Source organism: Littorina saxatilis, linkage group LG6 (assembly GCF_037325665.1).
Source record: "Littorina saxatilis isolate snail1 linkage group LG6, US_GU_Lsax_2.0, whole genome shotgun sequence".
NCBI classification, from domain to species: Eukaryota; Metazoa; Mollusca; class Gastropoda; order Littorinimorpha; family Littorinidae; genus Littorina; species Littorina saxatilis.
In genome coordinates, this window is record NC_090250.1 from 35,476,431 (window position 1) to 35,503,616 (window position 27,186).

The window sequence follows — 27,186 nt, forward strand, 5'->3', positions numbered from 1 at the left end:
CCCCCCCCCCCCCCCCCCCCCCCCCCCGACCTCACCCCGACCACCTCCCTTTTGGGCAGTCATTCGCCGTTTTCGGCGGACGGTAAAACACTGACACAGTTCAAAACTCGTCCACCAACTAACACCTTAACATTCTTCCACCGCATGTCAGAACAACAGCAGACAGTGATTATACAGTCCATTTGACGATTGCTAAGTCATGCATGTGGAAATGGTGTAGCAGAGTCGGCAGCAAGCCTACTATACTGGCACTGTGAATATAGACTGGCTGCACTGAGAAGTTGCGTTATTCGCCGACTCTGTCTCGGATATAGTGCTTGGAAACAACGCATTTCTTGTCGGTTCTTAATGGAAAGTTTTGCCGTTCTGTTCTGACATCATTTGAGCTGAATGTGACAAGCACTACCGTGAACAACAAATAAGGTGAGTAGAAGAACAAGCAGTCCTGTTGAGGCTAACGGCGTGGCAATATTATTCCAGGGCTAGGGGCAAGACTGTCATGATACTAAAACTGAATGCAGACGACGAAGGCGATGATGGTGGTGATCGGAAGGTGCTGCTGCTGATGATGCTGATGCTGATGCTGATGATGATGATGATGATGATGATGATGATGATGATGATGATGATATGGAGGAGCAGGAGGGGGTGTTTTCAACAGCTTCGTGTTGAAATATCAACTCAGTGAAATGGCAGAGTTGTTCAGTGCTGTTCGCATAGGTCGCACCACCGCGTAATCCTCACGACTAACACACAAGAGACGCACATCTCCGGAGCCAAGAACAAAAATCAAAACTTGACTAAATGTAAAACCGAAACACGCGCACGGCGTCAGACAAACTTTCGACTGAGAGAGACAGTAGGACAGACAGTTTGACGGAAAAAAAATACAACTACTCGTACATACGCCGGTATGATAAAAGCTAACAGTTCCGTTGCTCAGAGCCAGAACTATTGACACTCTGTGGCCGATGTCACACACACTCTCACTGTTTAACAACAGAAGCTAGAGCTTGTGACTCACATCATTTCAGCTAGAATTATTATGGCGTCAGCACACCACCTGCCCTTTCCCGCCTCAAATGGAGTCATTTTCCAGCAGCAATCAGTCCCCCTGTTACCAGTGTGAAAGTAGGACGAGTTCACTTGTGGCTGGGTCACTGAGTAACAGGAAAGTGAAACAAACAAGAAATTCCTCCGAGGTAGGAAAAACACCCCCGTTGGTCAAAGGGAAATAGCCATTCTCACTGTCACCAACTGAGAAGGTTATTTCCCTTTGACCATTAATATCTCCCTCTATAAGTCCTTGTAGAATCTTAATCCACCAATAACTCCCTAACCGTGTGTTTCACTGGTCCCAATTTTTGTAAGGACCGTCTCAGGAATGTATAGAACCTGTTCACCAAGTTTGGTGACGATCGGTCCGTTCATTCTTGAGATCTATATGCGAACACAAACAAACAAACAAACACATGGAGCGAATCCTAATCTTAATCTTAATCCACCAATAACTCCCTAACCGTGTGTTTGACTGGTCCCAATTTTTGTAAGGACCGTCTCAGGAATGTATAGAACCTGTTCACCAAGTTTGGTGACGATCGGTCCGTTCATTCTTGAGATCTATATGCGAACACAAACAAACAAACACATGGAGCGAATCCTATACACACCCCTATACCGGGGGTGTAATAAATACATCAGTAAGAGCGCCCTAGAAAAAGAACGGGGAACAAATGAGTGGTTCAGCGTGTGCAAGTGCAACAGTTGTTCCGCGAACACCAAAAGTGCCGCATCGGACATGTATCCTTATTGTGTTTACATGTGCACCACCCTGTTGAATCGGCTGCGGGCGATTTCAGCTTTGTCCGGGGCAGCTGACGTGAATGTTTACTTCAATTTGCAAAGCATTAACATGCGTAGCATATCGGGACAGTACATATATCTACCAATTCAAAGACTAACATAGTCAACAAAACGGTTTGCGACGGCAATGGGCTCCTCCGATCTGTGTAGGCTGTGTCTGTCAGTCAGTCAAAGGACACACGTGATCAAGCTGCAGCCAGTCATATACCTCACGTTATGAATACTAAAAGCCGAAATGTTATCACAAACATTATCACACCATGCTCTACAAGCATTTCCATTTTCCCAGGCTTTGTTTTTTCTTGGCTCAGGGAGAGCGATACATTCAGAACAAATATCATCAGAGAGGAAATAGCGTAATTGACACGAACTAATTTAAACGAACATTTACATTGATTATTCACCCATTAATTAAACCACACAACATGATGACAACCAGAGAGTAAACGATGCCTAGTTGCAACCGTTTATCTGCTGCAGCCGATTCAACAGGGTGCAGTACAGTCAGGTCGTCCTTAAAATCAACCTATGTCTCTCAAACGTGGGGTGTGCGGGGGAAACAATGTAAACTACACTATTACGTGTTAAACAGTTGCTGCTGACAGGCTTGTCTCCTGTCGTATAGCATGTGAGTATGTCGGTGGTTTATATTCTGTTGTGTTGTATTTGGTGGAAGAGGTGAAGAGACTGCTCTGCGGCTGTTCATGTAGCATTAGTGCTGTATGTGTGTGTGTGTGTGTGGTGTGTGTGTGTGTGTGTATGTGTGTGTGTATGTGTGTGTGTGAGTGGGTGTGTGTGTGTGTGTGGTGTGTGTGTGTGTGTGTATGTGTGAGTGTGTGTGTGTGGGGGTGTGTTTGTGTGTGTATGTATGTGTGTGTGTATATGTGTGTGGGTGTGGGTGTGTGTGTGTGTGGGTGTGTGTGTGCGTGCGTGCGTGCGTGCATGAAGTGTGTTTGCGTGCGTGTGTGTGTGTGTGAATGTGGGGGTGGGGGTGGGGGTGTGGGCATGAGTACATGTAATGTCAGTGTGTGTGTGTGTGTGTGTGTGACGGTGTGTGTGTGTGTGTGTGTGTGTGTGTGTGTGTGTGTGTGTGTGTGTGTGTGTGTGTGGTCTTGTTGTGTCCGCGCAAGTGTATGTGTGTGCGGAATTGCGTCGGTAAGACGACAACGATAAGACTATGTAATAGCTATTGGTTTCTCTTCCTAAGATAGGGTCTTTCAATGAGTTCCAAGGACCTTGCATGAATTTCCTGATAATCATTATTGATCTAAGCAAGTTTTATTCAAGAATTTCACGTAAGAATACTGTAAACATGTAATTAAATCAAAGGAGCACAATTAACAAGCAATGCTTATCGTCGTGCTCTTAAAACTAGTATAAAGTAAGAATTGGCGGACTATGTATAAAACTTTAAATTATGTCAAGAGGTCAGTGTGTGTGTGGGGGGAGGGTGGGGGGAAACAAATTGAAATCAACAACAGCAAAAGCAACATTAAACTAACAAAACACACACACACGCACACTTGATACATGTGTGTTGGTCAAGAATAAAACTGTCGAAAAGCGAATTGACAACTGTTTCTTTAGTCAGAACTTTTAAAAACAATTACGGACAAGAAATTCCTCCGAGGTAGGAAAAACACCCCCGTTGGTCAAAGGGAAATAACCATTCTCACTGCCACCAACTGAGAAGGTTATTTCCCTTTGACCATTAATATGTCCCTCTATAAGTCCTTGTAGAATCTTAATCCACCAATAACTCCCTAACCGTGTGTTTGACTGGTCTCTATGAAGGAACCAAACAACAAGCTATAAGCGGCAGTACTCAAGCCTGATATACAGCGTCCTATGTGCATGAATGTGACGTTTACGACTTGTTTGTTTTGACAATTTATAGCTCAAGATGTGGCGGACAAGATCAAGCGGCGCACTCCTGTGCTTGTTAGCTACACTCCCATGTGTGGCTTTGCGTCGTAAGTAGTTTGTTATTCACCTCCGGAACAACCTGTGTCTGGCCTGTCTGAAAACACCTCCGCGTGATGGGTTTGGCTACCAGCGCGGTGAAGATAAAGAGGGAACATTTGCTCTGCCCGCGCGGCAGCATGCAGGATGTCTCTGAACTGTATTCTCTAATCTCCATTGTGTTTTTGCGTCGTAGCTAGTAAATATTTGCTTAGACTGCTTCGTCCCCTCGCTTGAAATTCAGTCACTGATCTTCGGCAGTTTTCTCTAGACAAACAGAAAAGCGGGTCATTCGTTAACAATGATGTAGATCTACATGTAGGCTTACATGTCAATGCAGGCATAACCTTGAACTTTATTGCAGATTTTGGGCACACTACGTTACACTTGCAACGTACGTGATACCTGATTATAGTTGTGTTTAAGCCGAAAGAGTCAATCAATCAATCAATCAATTAATACATACATAAAAGCAGACGAAGGAGAAGGGCAGAAGAGAGAGTTAAACTAAGGAAACAGCTTCTGTCCTGTTTAAGCTTAATCACTATTGCGCCTCAGATTTTTTAACATTTCTTTTATTTCAAAGTATTTTAAAGACACTGTGTCGGGTCCGCAAGGGATACGGGAATTATTTCACCTGAACACATTCCGAAACTCTGATAAATGGCTGCTTTCTTTGCTGTAGATTGGGAATTATTGTACAATTCATTTTACAAATTGGCAAAAGTGTCAATTAATTGCAAAATGTATAGATAAAAAATCAACTTTGCACAGAAAGTAGCCAGAATGTTTATATATTTAGTTTTTGTCTAAGTGTCATTCAACTAGCTACTTCCAGTATAATGTGTCTTGGTATCTATAGTCATTTAACAAAATATCCTTTTCCTTTGTTATCGGTAGATGCTAGATATATAGTGAATACTACATGGCTTGCTGTGTCGTACCAAATTTACACGAGTTGCATTTTAAAATATTAAACTGCGAGCGAACGCGAGCTTTTCAATATTTGAAAAAGCAACGAGTGTAAGACTGGTACGACACAGCAAGCCATGTACATTGTAGTATTCTGTTTATCCTACATACTGTAATTACGTGTATTTTACTCAAAACATCCCGCAGCCGAGGCGTCCAAATGGGAGATGCTTATTTTGGAACCTCGATCTATTTTAAAGCCTTGTGCAATCTTGGACCTCAAAGCAAAGAAAATTCACTCTAAAAAGTATAGCGTGACGGGCTAGTTCTAAAAATCATTCCATGGGAAACAGCAGGCGCAAAAGCATCCATAATGACGTTTGTCTCGGTGACTTTGGCATCATAAGCAGTGGAAAAGCGGGTCCCTGCCAGACTATTTCTACACAACCTTATTTACATGGTATACACACGTGTGATTTGGACGATAGTGTTATCTCATTAATGGTCTCTGTCACGTATGAAGGATTAAAGAATGTTAATTTCTACCGCCTATCTCCAGAACAAACAAGTTTGTCTGTCTTCTCATCAGCTGCTGAAGACTGGAATGCTAATGCTCAAAAGGCCTTGGCAGAGGCGCTACAGTTACATCATAACTTGGGCGTGGCTAAAAACGTCATCCTGTTCCTTGGTGACGGTATGGGTATGAGCACTGTGACAGCTGCCCGCATCTACAAAGGTCAGACGAATGGACAGCCAGGGGAAGAAACGCTTCTCAACTTCGAAAAATTCCCTCATGTTGCATTGTCGAAGGTCAGTATCATTCACTATTTTTAACTTAAGGTCAGTTCGGCTTTTTTCGTCCATGTGTCCTACATGTACACTTTCAGAACCAGCCCCTTTCTTTCATTGTTTAAGTCTACAAGACAGAACATATCATGTTGCTTTACTTAGACGATCTGTTCTGTGGAATATCCACCGAATAGAAGGGTTCAGATCGACCATGTGGACCACTGTAGGCCCTACAAATGATCACTTGGTCCTACGATCAGAACTACAAGGTGAACCACGTTATACCTAACTGTTTTCAGAGCTACAACGTGAACCACCGTATTGATGTGTTCAGGGACCAGTTTCATATATGCGCTCTTTGGCGTTCCTAGGAATAGGGCCTTAAGAGCGAATAGCTAAGAGCGTGACGAAAGTTAGGAACCACTAGATAAGTGATTTTAGGCCAAGAATGTGAACCACTTTATGCATAGATTTAATTCATGCGGATAAGGATAGAAATTGATTCCGACCTACGATATGAACCACTGTCTCTGTGGATTAAGGCCTACAGTCTTCTTCTCTTTTTTTTTAAACATTATGTAAATAGGTCAAGAAATGGCTGGATCACTAGATTCATTGTTCCAGGCTAACAATGTGAGCCATTGAATGAATGGATTTAGACGAACGATGCGGAAAAGTATAAAATAAAATAAAAATGATTCAGACAAACAATGTGAACCGTTGTCTCAATGGTTTTAGACCTACACAGTCGTATAACAAAAGAAACCACATGTTTTCAGGCCTGAAATGTGATCCAATTCATAAATGGCTTCAGAAATACGATGTGGATAAAATGTAGAAATTGATTCAGACCTACAGTCTCATGAACCACTGTCTCGCTGGTTACAGACATACACACAATCTGATCAAAAAGTAGCTACCACACAAACGTTTTCAGGCCTGAAATATGATCCAATTCAGAAATGGTTTCAGAAATACAATGTGGATAAGTGTTGAAATTGATTCAGACCTACAGTCTGAACCACTGTCTGGCTGGTTACAGACCTACAAACAATCTGATCAAAAAGTAGCTACCACCTAAATGTTTTCAGGCCTGAAATATGATCCAATTCAGAAATGGTTTCAGAAATACAATGTGGATAAGTGTAGAAATTGATTTCAGACCTAAAGCCAGAACCACTGTCTCAATGGGTTTTAGACCTAAAGAGTTTTAGACCTAAAGAGTTTTATTTATTTTATTTTTTTTTATTTACGAGGATTTATATCGCGCACGTATCTCACCACACAAGGCGACTCAAGGCGCATGTTACCTATTAATGCCGTGTGAGATGGAATTTTTTACACAATATATCACGCATTCACATCGGCCAGTAGATCGACTGCCTTTAGGCGCTGCATCCACCTTTCACGGCCTATTATTCCAGGTCACACGGGTATTTGTCACATTAAAGACACTTTTAGACCTAAAGAGTTTTAGACCTAAAGAGTTTAGACCTAAAGAGTTTTATCAAAGAGTAGAGCCATTGCTTAGTTATAATCCTCTACATGAATGGTTTCAGACCTACAACGTGGACCGTCAGACTGCGGACTCAGCCGGTACAGCCACAGCGTTTCTGTGTGGAGTGAAGGCCAACATGGCCACACTGGGCGTCGACTCCTCCGTGCTCAGAAAACAATGTGACAAATTAGACACTGGCAAAGTTCCCTCCATTCTGCGTCTGTTTATTGATGTAGGTAAGTGAGTGTTTGAATGCATTGAATGCGGATTAACTCAAAAAGTTTTGAAATGACTCTTGCTAAATATAATGTGACAAACAATAGTCAATACATTGTTTGAACATCATTGGAGCTTTATGTTAATATTCAGCAATTCGTCTTGGGAAACACCTTGCTTTATCACCTCCTCAGGATTGCAGGTCGAATCAGCAAAGCCAGCTAAGAGCTCAGAAAATACAAAAAGGCAGAGGGAAATTCACCAGAGTCGACTTTCTGCATAGATCCGGAAGGTTCATAAGCGTTTGAGCAGAGAGAAAACAAGTCGCGTAAGGCGAAAATACAATATTTAGTCAAGTAGCTGTGGAACTCACAGAATGAAAGTGAACGCAATGTAATTTTTCAGCAAGACCGTATACTCGTAGCATCGTCAGTCCACCGCTCATGGCAAAGGCAGTGAAATTGACAAGAAGAGCGGGGTAGTATTTGCGCTAAGAAGGATAGCACGCTTTTCTGTACCTCTCTTTGTTTTAACTTTCTGAGCGTGTTTTTAATCCAAACATATCATATCTATATGTTTTTGGAATCAGGAACCGACAAGGAATACGATGAAAGTGTTTTTAAATTGATTTGGACAATTTAATTTTGATAATAGTTTTTATATATTTAATTTTCAGAGCTTGTTTTTAATCCGAATATAACATATTTATATGTTTTTGGAATCAGCAAATGATGGAGAATAAGATAAACGTAAATTTGGATCGTTTTATAAATTTTTATTTTTTTTTACAATTTTAAGATTTTTAATGACCAAAGTCATTAATTAATTTTTAAGCCACCAAGGTGAAATGCAATACCGAAGTCCGGGCTTTGTCGAAGATTACTTGACCAAAATTTCAACCAATTTGGTTGAAAAATGAGGGCGTGACAGTGCCGCCTCAACTTTCACGAAAAGCCGGATATGACGTCATCAAAGACATTTATCAAAAAAATGAAAAAAACGTTCGGGGATTTCATACCCAGGAACTCTCATGTCAAATTTCATAAAGATCGGTCCAGTAGTTTAGTCTGAATCGCTCTACACACACACACACACGCACGCACACACACACGCACATACACCACGACCCTCGTTTCGATTCCCCCTCGATGTTAAAATATTTAGTCAAAACTTGACTAAATATAAAAAGCGGGGAAGGGGTAAAGTGCACCGCAACTACGAGAGCTTGCTTTCTGGGTGGAGAAAGCCTCCTTTAATTTAAAACAAAAACAAAAACAAGACTTAAACATATCTCTTTAGAACCACTCTTGCAGCACGAACGTACACCATAGAAGGTTGTACCAGAAAGAAAAGACAAATATACAAGTCGCGTAAGGCGAAAATACAATATTTAGTCAAGTAGCTGTCGAACTCACAGAATGAAACTGAACGCAATGCCATTTTACTCGTAGCATCGTCAGGCCACCGCTCATGGCAAAGGCAGTGAAATTGACAAGAAGAGCGGGGTAGTAGTTGCGCTAAGAAGGATAGCACGCTTTTCTGTACCTCTCTTTGTTTTAACTTTCTGAGCGTGTTTTTAATCCAAACATATCATATCTATATGTTTTTGGAATCAGGAACCGACAAGGAATAAGATGAAAGTGTTTTTAAATTGATTTCGACAATTTAATTTTGATAATAATTTTTATATATTTAATTTTCAGAGCTTGTTTTTAATCCAAATATAACATATTTATATGTTTTTGGAATCAGAAAATGATGGAGAATAAGATGAACATAAATTTGGATCGTTTTATAAATTTTTATTTTTTTTTACAATTTTCCGATTTTTAATGACCAAAGTCATTAATTAATTTTTAAGCCACCACGCTGAAATGCAATACCGAACCCCGGGCTTCGTCGAAGATTACTTGACCAAAATTTCAACCAATTTGGTTGAAAAATGAGGGCGTGACAGTGCCGCCTCAACTTTCACGAAAAGCCGGATATGACGTCATCAAAGACATTTATCAAAAAAATGAAAAAAACGTATGGGGATTTCATACCCAGGAACTCTCATGTCAAATTTCATAAAGATCGGTCCAGTAGTTTAGTCTGAATCGCTCTACACACACACACAGACAGACAGACACACACACACACACACACACACACACACATACACCACGACCCTCGTCTCGATTCCCCCCTCTACGTTAAAATATTTAGTCAAAACTTGACTAAATATAATAACTACTAGCTGATTACCCGCTTCGCCGGGTACCGGCTTCGCCGGGAAGAAGTAGAGCCGAATACCAGGCTGCGCCTGGGAGCCGGCTTTGCCGGGTGTACGCCGGCTTCGCCGGCGCACGAAGGAAAGGAGATAAACGCGCAAAACACTGGAGATCTTCTAAAAATAGTAACGTGCAGTGACCTTCTAAAAATAGTAACGGAATGGGAATATCCGCGCGCCATACGAAGGAAGGGAGGTAAACGCTGAAAACACTGGAGAAGATAAGGAAGAGTTACTGGTAGTGGATCCAGACAAAAAAAAACAAAATCGGTTCAGCGCTGCGCGCTGAGAGCACGTGTTGAAATATCTCATCGACCAGGTTGTGTCCCGGGTGTACCTGAATATGGCCACCAAATTTGAAACAGATCCATCGAGAACCTTGGCCGCGCATCGCGAACAGACACACACACAGACACAAGTCGTATATATATATATATATAGATTCCGATTTGTATTACAGGTCGGTCCACTGGTATCGTCACCACATCCCGCCTGTCACACGCCACCCCGGGTGCCGCCTACGCGCACACCCCTGAACGTTACTGGGAGGGTGACGTCGACATGGAGGAGGTGGATGATCTCTGCAAGCGCAAGGTCAAGGACATCACTGCTCAACTTGTGGAAGACAACCCGGAGATAAAGGTTAAGTAGTTCGGCTGTTTCTTTCCGGCACTTCGGAGAGGGAGTATGAAGAGAAAAGTGAAATAGTGACATTTTAGGTTGGGGGTGGAGGAGGGGTAGGGGTAGGGGAGGGTGGTGGGATTGGGTGGCTGGTGGGAGTGCATTCATAAAAGGAGGAACTGTAGTTATGATTGTGTTGTTGGTTAAAAACCACTCACCGCCAAACGTTCAAAGTGTTCACACTGCACAACACTATTGCTAGATTCCATTATAAACAATGCATGAGATACGTATATAGCTATTCTGATGGACACGTGGAGGAATTCGGGGGCTGTGATTGGATGGTCTCTTCCGATCATCAAAGCATAATGCTACGGAAGTCGGCCATTTTTGCCAATATCCAAAAGCATATTGGCAATAACAAAGACGCATGGTTCCGGTTTACCCATCTGTACCACACGATGTTTCAATCGACAACAGCATACACTGACAACTTGAAATTCTTCTCGGGAATGTTTTTCAGCTTTACAAATGTCGATAGCATACCTTTTCTGCTAACTTCCCGATGAAACAGGACTAAACCAATTATTTTCTGTCCCTAAACACCACAAAATGCCCAAAGTCGAAAGATGTAGTACAAACAGGGGAGTAACACGGAACAGCCGTTTTTGTGTGCCTGTGTGAGCTCAGTTGCCGACTGACACAAACTTTCGCATTCGGCTTTTCTTATCTCGTAACTCCACACTAAATACCCCACTTCCCCTCTGAAGTATTGATGTACAACCCATGGCACTAACATTCATGTAGTCGTTTATAACTGAGGTTGAAAAATTCGCTTCATGACGAGACAAGTATTATAAATGCCATTCACCCAAACTGAAAACTTCGCTGCCGTCTGCTCGCGTTGTACGGATTAGCTGTTCTCTTCTCCTCCCCTTGTTGCATCCTAGTTCTTCAGTTGTTTCTAGTTTTCCGTTGATGCTGTGTTTTGGTCTTCTTCATAAGTAGTCTTGTTCAAAATTTAAAAAACTCAAACTTCTTTTTGTTGTATACGAATTAACTAATAAAAAGCTGTTTAACAGCTGTGTTGTCAAATCGAGTTTTTTTTCAAAGTCAGTGTTAGCGCCTGCGCAAAACTAATGCGCATAAGAAACGGCGTCTGCTATCAAAACCTGAGATCAACGCATCGACGCAAAAACTGTCATTTTGTAAGTTTGGAACAACAAATCAAGGTCAGAACAGCTATATAATCGCTATTGTATTTTCAGCGTAGCAATAGGGTCCGATATTTAGACTCGAACAAGTATAATGCGACTCGTTTTCGACTCGTCGGCATTATACTTGTCTCGTCTAAATATCGGACCCTATTGCTACGCTGAAAACACAATAGCTGTTAATGAACCAGTTCATTTTAAGTCAGCATTCTAGTTCATCCGAGCCGTCACACACACTAATGCCTCTCAATGTCATATGTGAAGTGATATTAGCAGTGCCATGCTTATCATTCTATACACTGATGCACCTTACAGTTGTGTCATGGTACTGTTCTGTGTTAGGTAATACTCGGAGGAGGAAGACGAACGTTCCTGCCGAACGACACAGTAGACCCAGATACACAGGCGATCAACTCCAAGAAAGGTCGGCGTGACTCCAAAAATCTCATCGAGGTAACATTGGTATTGAAGGACGCCCCCTGGCTCACGGTCGACATGTGTGTTTTACATCCTCCGCCCTCCCTGCCCGCTTGCGTGCGTCCGTGTGTGCGTCCGTGTGTGTGTGTGTGTGTGTGTGTGTGTGTGTGTGTGTTTGTTTGTGTGTGTGTGTGTGTGTGTGTATGTGTGTGGGGGTATATATATATGTGTGTGTGTGTGTGTGTGTGTGCGTGTGCGTGTGCGTGTGTGTGTGTAATTAGTACAGCGCATAGAAACACCCGTCTATTGTGATGATGATTAAAAGATGCATCCTAACGATCAATTTTACTGAACATGAAATACAAATATAACTGTTTTTCGTGTTCTAATACAGATTTGGAAACAGTCCAAGCCTAAAAGCAGCAAAAGTTCCTATGTTTGGAACAAGAAGCAGTTTGATGCAGTAGATGATAGCGAAACGGACTTTTTGCTTGGTAAGACACCACTGAATAATCTTCTATTGTTCCTGTTTTGCCCTCTGCCGGTGATGTCAAGCCATTTCGTCGTCTGGAACTCTTCTAGCGATGAAACATTGCGTGCACGAGGCTGACAGTTCCAAACATGTGACTGCCTGCGATAAAACTCAGTATAAGTCGTGCTACACACTTTCAAGTTTAACGCTGAAAACGGTCGGCAGGTGAAAATCAACGTTTGCTTACACCTTTTGACCACTGCAGAGTCTAAATTCTATGTCCACGTGTACTAAATGTGTTCAATTAAAAACAAACAAAACTTAACTAAACAGTTAATTTTCTCATAACTCTGCATCCATGATGACTAATTCCGGTAACACCTTTTGAGTTAAATGTCCTCAACCATGGGTACCTGGGCTGAAGTGAGCGAAGCAAAACTGGGTGCCAACCAACTGGAGCAATTAAGCCGCGGGGTCTGATTGGTTCAAATCACAACAAATCTCACTTGCAACCAATCCGACCGCGCGGCCGGCTCCGTACCACCCATTTGGCTGCACCCAGTTTCGCTTCGTGCACCCATAACCTGTCCCCTGCACATTCAGCTCGTAATTTCAAACCAGGGGAAAAAAGAAACGACGTTCAGCTTCCTCGCTTGTTTTGTTCAGTTCAAAATAAGCGTAGGGAGAGCGTGCAGCTTCCCGACCTAGCAGATCCCACCCTGATCAAACCACGCTCATTGAGATCCTCCCACGTTTGGCCCACGATTGGCCACGCTCTCGGACACGTGTCCATCGTAGAAGAAGCGGAGTCTATGTGTGACTGGGGTTTAAGGTCCACTATAACGTTTGTTGTCTGTCAAACCTGGCGCTGACAACAAACGCCAAGTACATTGAGGCGTTTCCCCCTTAGTTTTATTTTCCCAAGTTGAAAAATCTCTGAAGGAAACGGACATCAAGTTGTACAATTGTCATGTACAGTACATTGCTGCCTCAGATTAAAAAATGGGAGGTAATCAATTCTGTTGACATGATTATCTTGAGAACGGTTGTTTCCCTTCCAAGTTTCTCCCTGAAATTGATAATTCCGTCGCACGTGTAAATAGCCCTTGGGTTGAAAGAATACAGACATGAGAGTCTTTGGAGCTCTCCTGTTCGTTTTTCCCCGTTTCCCGGTTATGCCGTATAAAAAGGTAACATCTCTTCCGTCCTCCCTTCTGTTTTGGCGTGCCGCGTCTGTGTGTGTGTGTGTGTGTGTGTGTGTGTGTGTGTGTGTGTGTGTGTGTGTGTGTGTGTGTGTGTGTGTGTGTGTGTGCACGGTTTGCGTGTGTGTGTGTGTGTGTGCACGGTGTGCATATGTGTGTGTGTGTGTGTGTGTGTGTGTGTGTGTGTGTGTGTGTGTGTGTGTGCATGGTGTGCGTCTGTGTGTGTGTGTGTGTGTAGTGTGCACGGTGTGCGTCTGTGTGTGTCTGTGTGTGTGAGCGCGTTTGTGTGTGTGTGTGTTTGCGCGCGCATGTGTGTGTGTGTGTGTGTGTGTGTGTGTGTGTGTGTGTGTGTGTGTGTGTGTGTGTGTGTGTGTGTGTGTGTGTGTGTGTGCGTGTGTGTGAGTGTAAGTTCTTCCAGTACTGTATTGATTGTCAACATATATATTTTCTTATCACGCCATGCGCATAGTTATGCTACTGTTGCAGGTCTGTTCAGTACGAGTCACATGGAATACGAGCTAAAGCGAGACCCAAGCAAGGAGCCATCGCTTGTCGACATGGTGAAGAAGGCCATCAAACTTCTTAGCAAGGACAACAGAGGATTCTTCCTTTTGGTAGAAGGTCTGGTCAAATTAACAATGTTATAGTCTTTGATACAGTCCTTTGTAGAACAATGGAAACAACTTAGCCATTGTGCAACATCTAATAACGACGATTTAAAACAAAAAACTAATTCTTTTTCAACGTTGTTTTTCGCTATTTTTAATCTCTCTATTTTTTCCTTTGTTTAAATCAATTGTCTTTCATTTTTATGACAGAACAAAGATACTCAATTTGCATATTTCTGGCAACATTATACTACTTTAACCTCCTGTTTCATATATATATATATATATATATATATATATATATAGTGAGTATTTCTACGCACATACCCTCCCAGAGGGGAGGCTCATGGCGTTTACAATATGCCGTGTGAGATGGAATTTTTTTTCACAATATATCACGCATTCACATCGGCCAGTAAATCTCAAGCGTGTTAGGCGAGTATATACTTTTCAACCAAATGACAGGAGCATTTGACCATTGGAAAACTCAGGAAAAACTCCTTCGTTGCTCGGCATTTATGCAAGTCTCTATAAGGTCACGCTCATTACCTAACTAATATGGATGATTAGAGCACTAATGAGTACTACCCATGCATACTCCAGTAGTTAAGGTTCCTCGTTCTTTCCTGCCACTTAATTCCTAAGCATACGTTCATTTCGTTGACCGTTCTGGACAGCAAGTATTTTGCTACTCAAATGGATTTGACCTTGGTGTAAAAGGATACATTTTTTGGTCACAAATCTAGTGGCGTATAGTGGTCACAGCATCTTTGCATTTGCCTGAGAAGGCAGCCGTGGTTTAAGTCAATGAAGTTCTTTTATGTTGGTTATGTCACTATCCACTTGAATGGGATCAGGCAGGTAGAAGATGTCTATTTTATTTAGAGTAATCTCTCTCTCTCTCTCTCTCTCTCTCTCTCTCTCTCTCTCTCTCTCTCTCTCTCTCTCTCTCTCTCGCTTTCTCTTCTTGTGTCTTCGGACGGAGCAAGACGTGTTATTTTGCTCCGGCTAAAACTTAGGATGGACAGTTGTAAAGTGGTTCCAGGATGACGATTCTTATATCTTCTTGTGGCCCATGATGCATTCTCTCTTGTGTTAAAATGTGATTTGAGGACTCTTTTCGGTTTGAACGTAAGGACATTTTGTGTCATATTTTCCTTTGTTTGCTGCATTTGATTTTGATACTGCAGTCATGTGAGCCAGCTGCCTGTGACATCATGCTACGGGGATTAGCGTCACCGTCTCCTTGAGGCGTCTACACATCCCTTCATGGCGCCAGCCCTGTTTGTGATTAGCTCAATGAGTATGTTGATTAGCTGAGCTTAAAGCCACTCTTGTGTGCTGTGGAGTCTTCCTACATGTGTTGAATCATTATACTGATTATAGTGATACTTTCAAGTGATGTCTTCCGGTTCTCCGTCTGCACAACCCGGACTCTAGTGTTGTATACTTTGGCAACAAGAAAACTGTGAACGTTGACTTGGTTCTTTACTATGTGAATAATATGCTATTCCCTGGTCATGAGCACACTGTTTTTATGATTTTGTTGCGTCATATTCACTATGACTTTGCAACATTCTTGCTCCTCTAAGGACTGGGTCCCGACCTTGGACATTAAGAAGGACCCCAATCAACTAACATTTTACATCCCTTTTAACCTCTTACCAATTGCCAGGCATCTCTTATTCAAACGTTATGTCTGTGGTGTTGGGCAGATATCGGATTTTCATGTCGACTGGCTTGATCAGGCCTCAAATCCCATCCGACGACTTGATGTACATGACAGTTCTGATGTGTTTGTAAAAAGTGGCAAGCTGCCAAGTGAACTTTTCAGTACCAAAGTGCAAATCAACTTCGGTTCGCAAAAGCTAGTTACAGTGACGTTGTTTTACACAACAGCAAACATACTAGTGCAGGGCAACAAATGCCCCAATTGGAGAGACCAGGAATTTTACTTTCTGGTTGCATGTCTTCAAAAGTTTTCTCCTCAAGACACAGGCCATCTACAGGAGGATGTTTTTTGCGATCTGTCTTCGCTCACCCTACCTCCCACGTCAGTCTCCAAGACAGGATCACTGACCTTAAAAGACATCGAACCTCAACAAACTCCTTCTGTCCAACAACAACAGAGGAAGAAGAAGGAGAGGTCATCACGGCGGCTTCAACTGTTAAGCCCCGACATGCCAACTGCCATTGAGCAAAACAATGACAGGCTCTCCTCCCCTCCTGCGATTCTCCCCCTAATCCCTTCTCCAGACCGTACGGACTTGAGCCCTCAGGTGCAGTCAAGCGTGAGCGACCCCCCTGAACTTGAACAAGACATAGACAAACTCCCTTCAGCTCCGAAGACACTTCCTGCTTGTCCCACAATCCCTACTCCAAACCTCACGGGCTCGAGTCCAAAAGTGCAATCGAGCGTGACGGACGGCACCGCCACACAGCTGATAACCTCTTTTGGACAAGATAATCAAGAACCCTCCTCCACTCCTACGTCTCTTATTGCTTACCCCCCAAATCCCAGCCCTTTGATCCCTGAACCTGTTGTGACTGAACCGCAGTCATGCATGGGTGATGACGTAGCCTCAAAGCTGGAAATCATGCCAGTCAACGATTGTTCTGACAGTAGGGACACGCCTTCCCCCCCTCACCCCTCCACGCCTCATGACTCGCCTCTCCCAATCGACGACGACGACTACGTTGATGAAGATGACGTGGTCACAAAGCAACCTAAGCGGCGCCGAAAGTGCCATCGAAAAAGGACCAACTGTCACAAAAGTCACCCCTTCTCCATAAAAGCAATCAAAAAACAACTTCGCTACCTTCACTGCCACTTGAGCCGTATCGCTTTAGTGTCCCGCAAAGCCCCAGACTTTGTGACTTGTCTCATGGAAGACACTAAACAGCAGGTAAAAAGCGATCTAAAACAGCACGTGAGGGTCCGGATCGACCGACTGACCTCAAAGATTGACACTTTAGATAAAGAAGTTCATGTCCTCCGCAAAGCCAACAGCGATCTTAAGTCTCAGATTGGCGACCTCAAGAAAGAAAGGGGCGCAACTAAGATGGCTGTAGACGCCGCGGTACAGACGACATTCCATCCGGTCGGTCAAGGAGAAGAGCCTCGTCTCTCTTACAAAATCCCAACGGCAAACAAATACGAGGCACTTGAACTGAACGCAGAAGACACTAATGAAAATGAAGCTGCTGTGAAAATCCGTGACAGCCAACTCACCATTGTACGCCCAATCAGTGAAGCGAAGTTATCTGTAAACAAAAAGAATATCAGTTCTCCCCCTTCTCCTCGTGAGCGACTCGCCGACTTCAAAGTCACGCCCGGCACGACCCATCTCCTGATTGGCGATTCTGTACTGCGGCCCGTTAAGCCTGACCTCATGTTCCCCTCGAGGAGGACACTGAAGATCAGCGTGTCAGGCTTAACGGTGGATGACGTCTGTCACTGGCTGAAATACAGTCCAAAGTCCCCCGATGTCCGTCACGTCGTGTTTCACGTTGGGGTAAACACGTGTACAATGAACACTGTGACTGAATCAGCCTGGAGGGGCCTGATGACACTTTTGAGGACAGTGTTCCCCAATTGTTTCCTCTACGCCTCCTCTATAGTACCTCCCCGAGGCGACCACCCGCTAAAAAGAACTATCGCTGTCTCAAACTGCGCACTTGAAGAAGTGTGCAGTAGCGACGAAGTGATTTTTATTGACCACACAGCGACCTTCATCACAAGTACTGGCGCCCCCTGCAAAGACCTGTACCGTGACTCGCTACACCCAAACCCCAAGGGTACTGCAAGACTGGCCTGTAATATCAAACGTGCAGGCCAGACACGCCCTACTCGACATCATCCTCAGGCACCCCATCATCTTCGTGACCCTGTACCTCTCCACTCGACTACCACTCCACTCCACTCGACTACCCAGCCTATCAGGCGGACTTTCCAGCGAGAAGCAAACCAAGCTACCGTGACCCCGCCCGGTCCGCCAAGTCCATTCACCGGCAGACTGTGGATGGAGCATCGTCCACAGCGTCAACCTCCTATTCCCCTGAGCTGTCCTCAGCAAGGTAGACCTCATTTTGACCCACGTACTGTGCCTTGGCCATTACGATCCGATCTCGAGAGTCGACGAACAATGCAAAGACCCTTTATGTTGCCGACGCCCTACGGTTACCTGCCCAGCCAGTTCCGCTATCCTGCTGCGTCCCGCCCTCAGTTGGTTGATCCATTCAGAAACATCCCGCTACCATTCAATCCCTACACACGCCCACATCTGTAACGAGTGCGCGATATCTGTGTGTGTGTGTGTGTGTGTGTGCGCGCGCGCGCACGGCATCCCCATTAATGCGGATGTGAATGTGTTTGTATGGTTGCTGTGTGTGTGCGTCGGTGTGTGTGTGTGTGTGCGTGCGTGTGTGTTTGTGTGTGGGTTTGTGTGTGTGTGTGTGTGTGTGTGTGTCCCATAAAGGCACAAAGGCAAACAACACGGAACTGTGGGCGTTGCCACGCTAGCGCTCAGTCGGAGATATGTGTTAACTCACCAACAGTCTTCAGTGTTTTGGTGTTTAATCGGTGTGTGTAGACTTACTAAAACTCCGGCCGAAATGAGTGCTCATGGCCAAATCGCATGTTCAAACCTGATATTCCTTGTGTGCACAACACAGCTGTGCTGCAAGTGCTGACTTCTGCCCATCAAACTGTTTCTACTTTTGGTTGGACTCTGTATTGGAGATACTTATCAGCTGCTATCCATTTAATGACCTTGCCACTTTGAGTAGCAGCTGCCGGACGTGACCTTTAGTTGCACGCAGTTCGTTTAGGCAGAGTGTATTTTACGCTCTGGTTTATGAAAACGCGGACTGAACTTTACCAATCGATCGTTTTTGGTAAAAAACAACAACTCTTTTTTCTCTGTTTTGATTTTAGTTCTGTGTAACACTGACCTTTGTGTTTTGGTCCATTTGTTCTATTGTTAATTTGTTCGTCTTACTTGCTCGTTAGTTTTCTATTTGGCTTTATTTATCTGTGCGTGTTACTTTTAATTTTATGCTCGAAGATTAGCTCAGTGACCTAATATGCCTGACGGCACTAGAGCATCCGGCCTTCGCGCCGGACACGTAAACGTCTACCATCTATACAACAAATTGCCTGATGTTAGTTTATTACTTAGCAGGGCAAATCGCCCAGTTCACCTTTTCGGAATAAGCGAAACGAGACTCGATTCTCGCGTTACCGATACTCTTATCCAGATCCCGAATTATTCGGTACTCCGCCGTGATGGCAGTGAACACGGTCACACGGGTTTGGCACTCTACATTCATGCCTCGATTGCTAACCTCACAGTTAGAAGAACTGACCTTGAAACAAAAAATGTGGAATGTATGTGGGTCGAGGTTAAACATTCTAAATCGTCTGCTTTGTTAGTAGGCTATGTCTATCGAAACCCTGCAGAAAGACAATGTTGGCGCGATGACTTTGAGTCGATGATGGACAAAGTCAACGCTTGCGGGTCCAATATTTTGTTATTAGGTGACTTTAATATTGATCTAAATAAGCCTCAGTTAGCATGGGCTAATACTACCTCGCTTTTTGGACTTCATCAGCTTGTCCAGGACCCAACGCGTGTAACCAGCACCAGTACCACATTAATAGATCACATATATACCAACCATGCGTCCATGGTATCAAGGGTGTCAGTGTCTAAAGAAAGCTTCAGCGATCACTATCCTGTTTTTTGCACATGGTCATTCAAGCTGCCCAAGCGACCTCCCAAAGGCCATACAACTATCAAGTATAGATCATTTAAAAATTTTAATCAGTCAGAGTTTCTAGCTGATCTAGCCGTTGCGCCATTTCGTGACGTGTTTGGTCACAGTGACCCTGATGGGGCTTTGGAAGCTTTCTATAATGTTTTTTTACCTGTTATTAACAAGCATGCACCACTCCGAGAGAAAAGAGTTAAGCATCCCACGCTTCCTCCCTGGTTAAACACGGACTTAATCAATGCCATGGCCCTTCGCGACCACTTTAAGCAAAATAAAATGGCTACAGAATTTAAAAAACAGAGGAATAAAGTCACCAACATGGTGCGTGATGCAAAACGTAGCTATTTCAATAAACTGGTGTCAGACAAAAGGGACACAGCTACTCTGTGGCGTGCTGTCAATGAAATCACACATAAAACTCGGAAAGGCTCAAATCAAGCTGCAACTACTATATCCCCTCAAACTTTTAACGATCATTTTCTTTCCCTTGCCGATAGACTGCTGACTGCAGCCCAAGGCAATGCAAACCGAGATAAGTACGAGTGTCCAGATATTCTTACTACGTTCTGCTCTAGTAAACTGGAAAAAGCTTCCCTTTTCCGCGTACCACCAATTGCGGTACATGAAGTGGGAAAATACATTAAGGACCTTAAAAACAAGAAATCGATGGGGCCTGACAATATCCCTGCACACCTCCTTAAAGTGGCTGTGCCATATATGGTTGATTCACTTACATACGTGTACAATTTATGTATTGAAAATGCTATATTTCCTACCGTTTTTAAAACTGCCAAAGTAGTACCACTGCCCAAAACTAGGGATGCGTCGAACCCCAACAACTTTCGTCCAATTTCTGTCCTATCGGTTTTATCCAAACCACTTGAAAAGCACGTCCACCAGCATTTACTTCAGTATATGGAGATCTGTAAGCTTTTTCACCCGTCTCAATCTGGGTTTCGTCCAAAACATTCTTGCCATACTGCTCTTATTAAGATGTGTGATTCTTGGCTGTCAGCCATAAACCGGTCTGAAATAGTGGGCACTGTCTTCCTCGACTTCAAGAAAGCTTTCGACACAGTGGACCATACTACATTACTTTCAAAGCTATCCGCGTATCTCCCTAAGTCTCCATTTCTAGCCTTCTTTCGTTCTTATTTAAATGATCGAAAGCAATATGTCCTTCTTAATGGGAAACTGTCTACTACAGGTCGTGTCACAAGTGGGGTTCCTCAAGGTTCCGTTCTTGGTCCACTTTTGTTTTGTATATTCATTAATGACTTGCCACTCCATATTTCTGATCCTTGTGTTATCAATGACCTTTTTGCTGACGACTCATCTGTGTACACTTTCTCAAAAAATCTGAACGTGTTAGAGTCATCACTTCAAAGAAGCCTCGATGAAATGTTTACTTGGTGTAACACTAATACTATGATAGTTCATCCTGCAAAAACCAAAAGTATGGTAATCACTTCTAGACAGAAACATCAGCTGGCCCCACTTGTTCTAAAGCTTAACCTTGGATCATCACCGATTGAGCAAGTCCGTGAACATCGGGTTCTAGGAGTCACAATAGATTCTGAGCTAAACTGGAAATGTCATTTAAACAATATAAACAAAACGCTGTCGAGAAACATGTTCTTATTCTCGCAGCTACGATATTATGTCGACACTTCAGTTCTTAAATTATTTTACCATGCACACATTCTTTCGCATTTAAGTTATGCTTCTACGTTATGGGACAACTGCAGTGATGTTCACATGATCAAACTGAATTCTCTCCATCGTCGTGCAGCTAAACTTATGATACCTAACTCATCGGTCACTACTGACGAAAAACTGAAACTGCTCGGCCTCCTTCCGTTGAACCAGCAGCTTAAACTGAATAAATCATTATTCATGTTTAGAGTTATGAACAAGGAAGTCCCAGAGTACATTCTGTCGCTGTTTCAAAAAGCAACCAACAGGTATGGTTCTAGTAAATTCATTCCACCTCGCCCCCGACTAGATTTGTACAAGTCTAGTCTTGCATTTTCAGGGTCATCAGTGTGGAATTCACTTCCAACAGCATTAAAATATATTCCATCAGTCAAAGCCTTTAAAAAGCAAATACACAGACATTTGTTTCAAATCTGATTCCAAGTGGAGCATTCCACCGTTATCGTAACCTAGTGGTGATTCAAAATGGGTTTACTCCGATGTATTAAACCGTCCTAATGTTATCATACATACCGGTTATCTTATAGCAGTCTCTTTTCAGGGTTACTGTTTCTGTTGTTACTGTTGTGTTGGTATATCCTTTGTTGTAGTTCTTTTCTTCCTTTTGCTATGTTGTCGGTATTTTTTGTAAAATACAAATGACTTACTGTTTGTTATTTTGCTTGCTCGCCGTTGTTGTTTCATTTGGACCATATGTTTCTAGTGCTCGGGATTTTGTTTAAATTTTTATTTTTTTTTTATTTTTATTTTTTTAAAATTATTTTTTTATCTTTTTTTATATTTTTTATTGTTATTATCGTTATGACATCATCATCCTTACCATTATTTCTATTTTCATATTTCTATTGCTGTTATTGTATTTAATAGTATCAAATACTATAACTTTTTCTTTGCCTTTAAATGCCATTTATTATCATATGTACGATTTTTTTTTTTTGCCGTCAACCTCTTTTGCTCTTATAATGTTTTCATGTCTGTTTTGTATTCATGTTAGTTAGCAAGGACAGATTGTAAGACTAGGCAACGCCTAAAATCTCCATCCTTCTGTAATAAAGTTTAATCAATCAATCAATCAATCTCTCTCTCTCTCTCTCTCTCTCTCTCTCTCTCTCTCTCTCTGTCTCTCTCTCTGTTCAAGGACAGATTGTAAGAAAGGGCGTAGTCTTAAATCTTAATCCTTGTTAAATAAAGTTCAATTCAATTCAATTCAATTCTCTCTCTCGCTCTCTCTCTCTCTCTCTCTCTCTCTCTCTCTCTCTCTCTCTCTCTCTCTCTCTCTCTCTCTCTTTTCAATTTTATCATTGTGTGTCTGTGCGTCCCAAGGACAGATTGTAAGAAAAGGCGTAGCCTTAAATCTTAATCCTTGTTAAATAAAGTTCAATTCAATTCAATTCAATTCTCTCTCTCTCTCTCTCTCTCTCTCTCTCTCTCTCTCTCTCTCTCTCTCTCTCTCTCTCTCTCTCTCTCTCTCTCTCTCTCTCTCTCTCTCTCTCTCTCTCTCTCTCTCTCTCTCTCTCTCTCTCTCTTACTGGAGATTTTCTGTAAGACTTCCAGCAATATACGTGATCTTGGAAGGCACGATGTTTTGGTCCAGGAAACAAAAGCTGTAACTGATTTCTAGACGCTTTTTGTAGCTCAAGCTGTAAGCTCTCTTACAATCCTGGTCACATAAACGCGCTTGCAAACACAATTGTGTGTGTGTGTGTGTGTGTGTGTGTGTGTGTGTGTGTGTGTGTGTGTGTGTGTGTGTGTGTGTGTGTGTGTGTGTGTGTGTGTGTGTGTGTGTGTGTGTGTGTGTTGCGTGCGTGCGTGTTCAAATTACGCATTTGCTTGCTATTCTCTTTTCCACAGGAGCACGAATCGACCACGCGCACCATGACAACTTGGCGCATTTAGCTCTAGCGGAGACCGTTGCTATGGACGACGCTGTGGCCGTTGCTAAGGACATGACAGGGGACGATACTCTCATAGTTGTCACGGCCGACCACTCTCATGTCATGACTGTTGGGGGTTACCCCCAGCGTGGTAACGACATACTAGGTAGGAATGTGAAAGAGGATTTTCAGCATCTGTTCCGCAAGGATCTGCTGTATTTTTTGTTTGTTTACGAAAGAAAGTGGTTTAGGCTTGCTCTTTTACCTTGAAAGGCGGGGGCGGGGAAGTTTTCTTTATTTTGTCCTGTTGTTGTGTTTGTGTGTGTGTGTGTGTGTGTGTGTGTGTGTGTGTGTGTGTGTGTGTGTGTGTGTGTGTGTGTGTGTGTGTTTGTGTGTGTGTGTGTGTGAGAGAGAGAGAGTGTTTGTGTGCGTGTGTGTGTGTGTGTGTGTGTGTTTGTGTGCGTGTGTGTGTGTGTGTGTGTGTGTGTGAGTGTGTGTGTGTGTGTGTGTGTGTGTGTGTGTGTGTGTGTGTGTGTGTGTGTGTGTTTTAATAATGTTCCTTTAACCAATATGGCTATCCGAGAGTTTGTTTCCTTTCTCAATTCACATGACAATCACCTCAGCCTTTGTGTTAAATCATATGCTGAACTTGAAAGACACATTAAGACACAGCGTTTGATATCAATGTTTTCTTCAAGTGTCAGCGGGGGGAAAAAAACTTTAAATACTCTGGCAGGTCTGAGAAAACAGGGTCCTACATGAAAGGGAGTCTTACAATGGAAAATAAAATCATGGATGTTACATACAATCTCAAAAAGAATTCTTCAAATGGGGAAGACGGGAAGAGTCTAAAAACAGGGCATTTAAAAAGGGAATTTACTGAAAGAAAAAAAAGCTGTTAATATTCCATGGTGGAGGCTCATGCGCGGAGTGTGACTGAAACCGTAAGTTATAGACCGCGCAAAAGGTCGACGCCCGTGTGAATCATCGTAGCTTACTTTCGAACAACATTTAATGCTATTCTTATGATAGGACCGTAATATAGTCAAATATGTAACCCTAGCCTCCACCACGGAATTAGTCGCATGTCACCTTGCGCGGTTCCGTGCTAGGCTTAATATAAGTTAATATAAATGCAGGGGGACTGTGGTAACAGTGTGAGGGTCACCTTAGTCACAGGCTTATAACTCGAACAGTTTTCGCTCTTTTCTAAAACGGTTTTTACTACTCGATAGAACTTTAAAAAATCTTTAGGAAAATGTAAAAATATGAAAATCAAGCAAAGGTGACATGCGACTCATTCCGTGGTGGAGGGTCACATATAGTCAAAACGTATACTTAAACTTGCATAGTTTGTAATTGACTTGGAATGCATTTACAGGTCTGGTGACCCCGGTCAATGATGCAGAGGCCCCCTTCGATGGAATGCCTTTCGCCACGCTGTCTTATACTAACGGCCCGGGACCAGGAAGGGTTAACTTGACAGGGATCAATACCAGTACGTATCATGTTTCTTTTCGTATTTCACAAGGAAATTTGGTTGGTGGTAGGTTTGTGCATACATGTACCTTCAACATCTCTGGCTATTCGGGACCGTTCATATTTTGATCCCTTTCTCAGTTTACATGATGGTCTCCATGTTTGCCACTATTTATATGTAGGTCCATTACAGTGAAGCGAAGAAGATTCTAAAACTCAAGTTTTGTACACGTGTTACTTTACATGTTGCACATGTATAACGGCTAGTGTCTGAACGAAAATTTGCAAAATAACTACTTTGAAAGGCCGCGAATTGTATAGACAAATAAATAAGGAAAGAAACTTCCACTTACGCTGTTAAAGTTCAAAATGAAACTAAATCTAAGAACGCATGTTAATATTGACGGTAACGAGCAATAAAGCGTCGTATTCCCCCCTCTGCTTCTTTACCTCTGTAAACTTGTAGAGCTAGTTATTTTTCGATAATGACCCAGCAACCAAACAAATAACGAGCCAGCAACAGCCTGAATCCTCGATAGTGCAATGGGTTGAGAAGCTGTTCTGTTTCGGTACTACTTTTGCGACTGAAAAGTTCCGAACGCTCTATGCGTACGAAGTATACATCTCTGGAGCAAACAATACAAACATACCGCATTTAAATTAACAACTACAGGCCTGAACACATGAATCTCCATATAAAATCCATGAGTTCGGTTGTTTTCTGAATCTAGATCTGCCGTGCACAACCCGTTCATCACAAGCAAATTCCCAAAGCAAGTAACTCATACTCTGGCGACAAGAGTAGTTCCCCTTCTTTTAACGCAGTTTCTTCGACAACACTGTCTGCAATCCGACGGTCAGTTTTCAACAATATTTCATTCTATAAACAGATCACACGCAACCAAATGCACACATCTCATCAATTTAAACAACATAAAGCGGTTTCATACACTATTTTCCCCAGAAAACTGAACTTCATACAGTAATTAACGTTGGAACACGGGTGCAAAAGTTCGTCTGCTAGTCCCATTTGACGAAAGAACATTTACTAAGCGATACTAAAACATAAACAGAACACACAATATCTGCCTTTACCGCCACAGCAGAATAACAGCATATCTGTGTACTTGATTTTAGTCCAAAACAGGGAAACTGAAAAGAAGTGTTAACAGAATGGAATGATTTGCACGGAACTATACAACCGCGCATTAATCGATCGCCTGCGCAGGTTGACTGGTTGAGTGATTCGGATTCGATCAAACTTTCGCACAAAAACTCCTGTTTTTTTGGAATAACTGAAGAAAGGAGGAATAAAGAGGTTACACACCTCGTCTCAGTGATTATTAAAAATAATGGTCTCAGTTCGCGGTCATGAAAAAGCTCGCTGAAGCTCGCATTTTTCATGATCCGCTAACTTCGACCATTATTTTTAATAATCACTGAGACTCGGCATGTAACCTCTACGTACAGATCACACTAGCAACACATGCCTGACATTTGATTCACTGTAATTGTCTGTGCCCAGCATCGCTTGATCACCAGCAGTCGGCGTTGGTGAGGATGCCGTGGGAGACGCACGGTGGGGAGGACGTGGGTATCTACGCCACAGGGCCCATGTCCCATTTGTTTCACGGGGTGCACGAGCAGAACTACATCGCCCACGTCATGGCCTACGCCGCTTGTGTGGGGCCCAACACTCAGCATTGTCAGCAGCGAGGAGAGGTGCATACATGTTCCGGGGCGGCTAGTTTGAACACTCTGTTCATGTTCAAAGGATTTATGCTGACGGTTGTGGTGATTGTTGGCTGTGTGAGAATGACGCACACCGTATGACGTGAATTGGTAGTTTTCCCCTAATGTTCTTTAATATTCAACAGACAGGAACCCTGTGGGGTACAGGGGCAACCCTCGCTTTAAGTCGAACGCAGTGTCGGGGGAGACCATTTTTCCCATACTGGATTCAGTACCTGCAGACAATGAAGAGAAAATCATCCACATTTGGTCTGCTTACTTTCTCATCTCCGTGAAACACGCGGGCGTCTGATACAAAAAGTGGGCGTGGTACATGGTGGTTGCTGCATAGGCAGAGTACAAAAGATGTTTGAATACGGGTGTTGTACTAATTGTTCATTAAAAATAGCAAGTTCATTTTCGTCAATGTTATTACTTTTTCGGAATAAAAATCATGTATGACATTGAATGAATACAACCGGTTCTTGTTCATTGTGTACATAGCGTTTTCGTTTGGCCTCCAAATGAACACATTTATCCACGTAGTAAAGTAAAGCGTACATAA

The 27,186-nt window shown here is 42.9% G+C and overlaps 1 protein-coding gene across 2 annotated transcripts; it reads left to right on the forward strand.

Annotated features, from left to right (window-relative positions):
• The first annotated feature begins 283 nt into the window (after positions 1 to 283).
• On the forward strand, positions 284 to 27,094 carry LOC138969099 (alkaline phosphatase-like). Of its 2 annotated transcripts, none has more exons than XM_070341809.1 (11): positions 284 to 423; positions 3,761 to 3,836; positions 5,327 to 5,547; positions 7,086 to 7,260; positions 9,973 to 10,154; positions 11,690 to 11,800; positions 12,159 to 12,258; positions 13,925 to 14,059; positions 23,389 to 23,577; positions 24,793 to 24,909; positions 26,416 to 27,094. In XM_070341809.1, exons 2-11 carry the CDS (start codon positions 3,767 to 3,769, stop codon positions 26,721 to 26,723), a joined length of 1,608 nt encoding a protein of 535 aa, XP_070197910.1. In that variant the 5' UTR covers positions 284 to 423; positions 3,761 to 3,766; the 3' UTR covers positions 26,724 to 27,094. The 2 variants fall into 2 exon arrangements, with proteins under 2 accessions (XP_070197910.1, XP_070197908.1); XM_070341807.1 differs by lacking the exon at positions 284 to 423 and adding an exon at positions 2,381 to 2,491.
• Positions 27,095 to 27,186: the final 92 nt, after the last annotated feature.

Bases quoted from the DNA above. Each gene is read 5' to 3' on its own strand.
- LOC138969099 (XM_070341809.1), top strand. From the start codon at position 3,767: ATGTGGCGGACAAGATCAAGCGGCGCACTCCTGTGCTTGTTAGCTACA. The intron at 3,837-5,326 runs GTAAGTAGTTTG...TCTTCTCATCAG, and splicing joins CCCATGTGTGGCTTTGCGTC to CTGCTGAAGACTGGAATGCT. The intron at 7,261-9,972 runs GTAAGTGAGTGT...TTTGTATTACAG, and splicing joins GCGTCTGTTTATTGATGTAG to GTCGGTCCACTGGTATCGTC.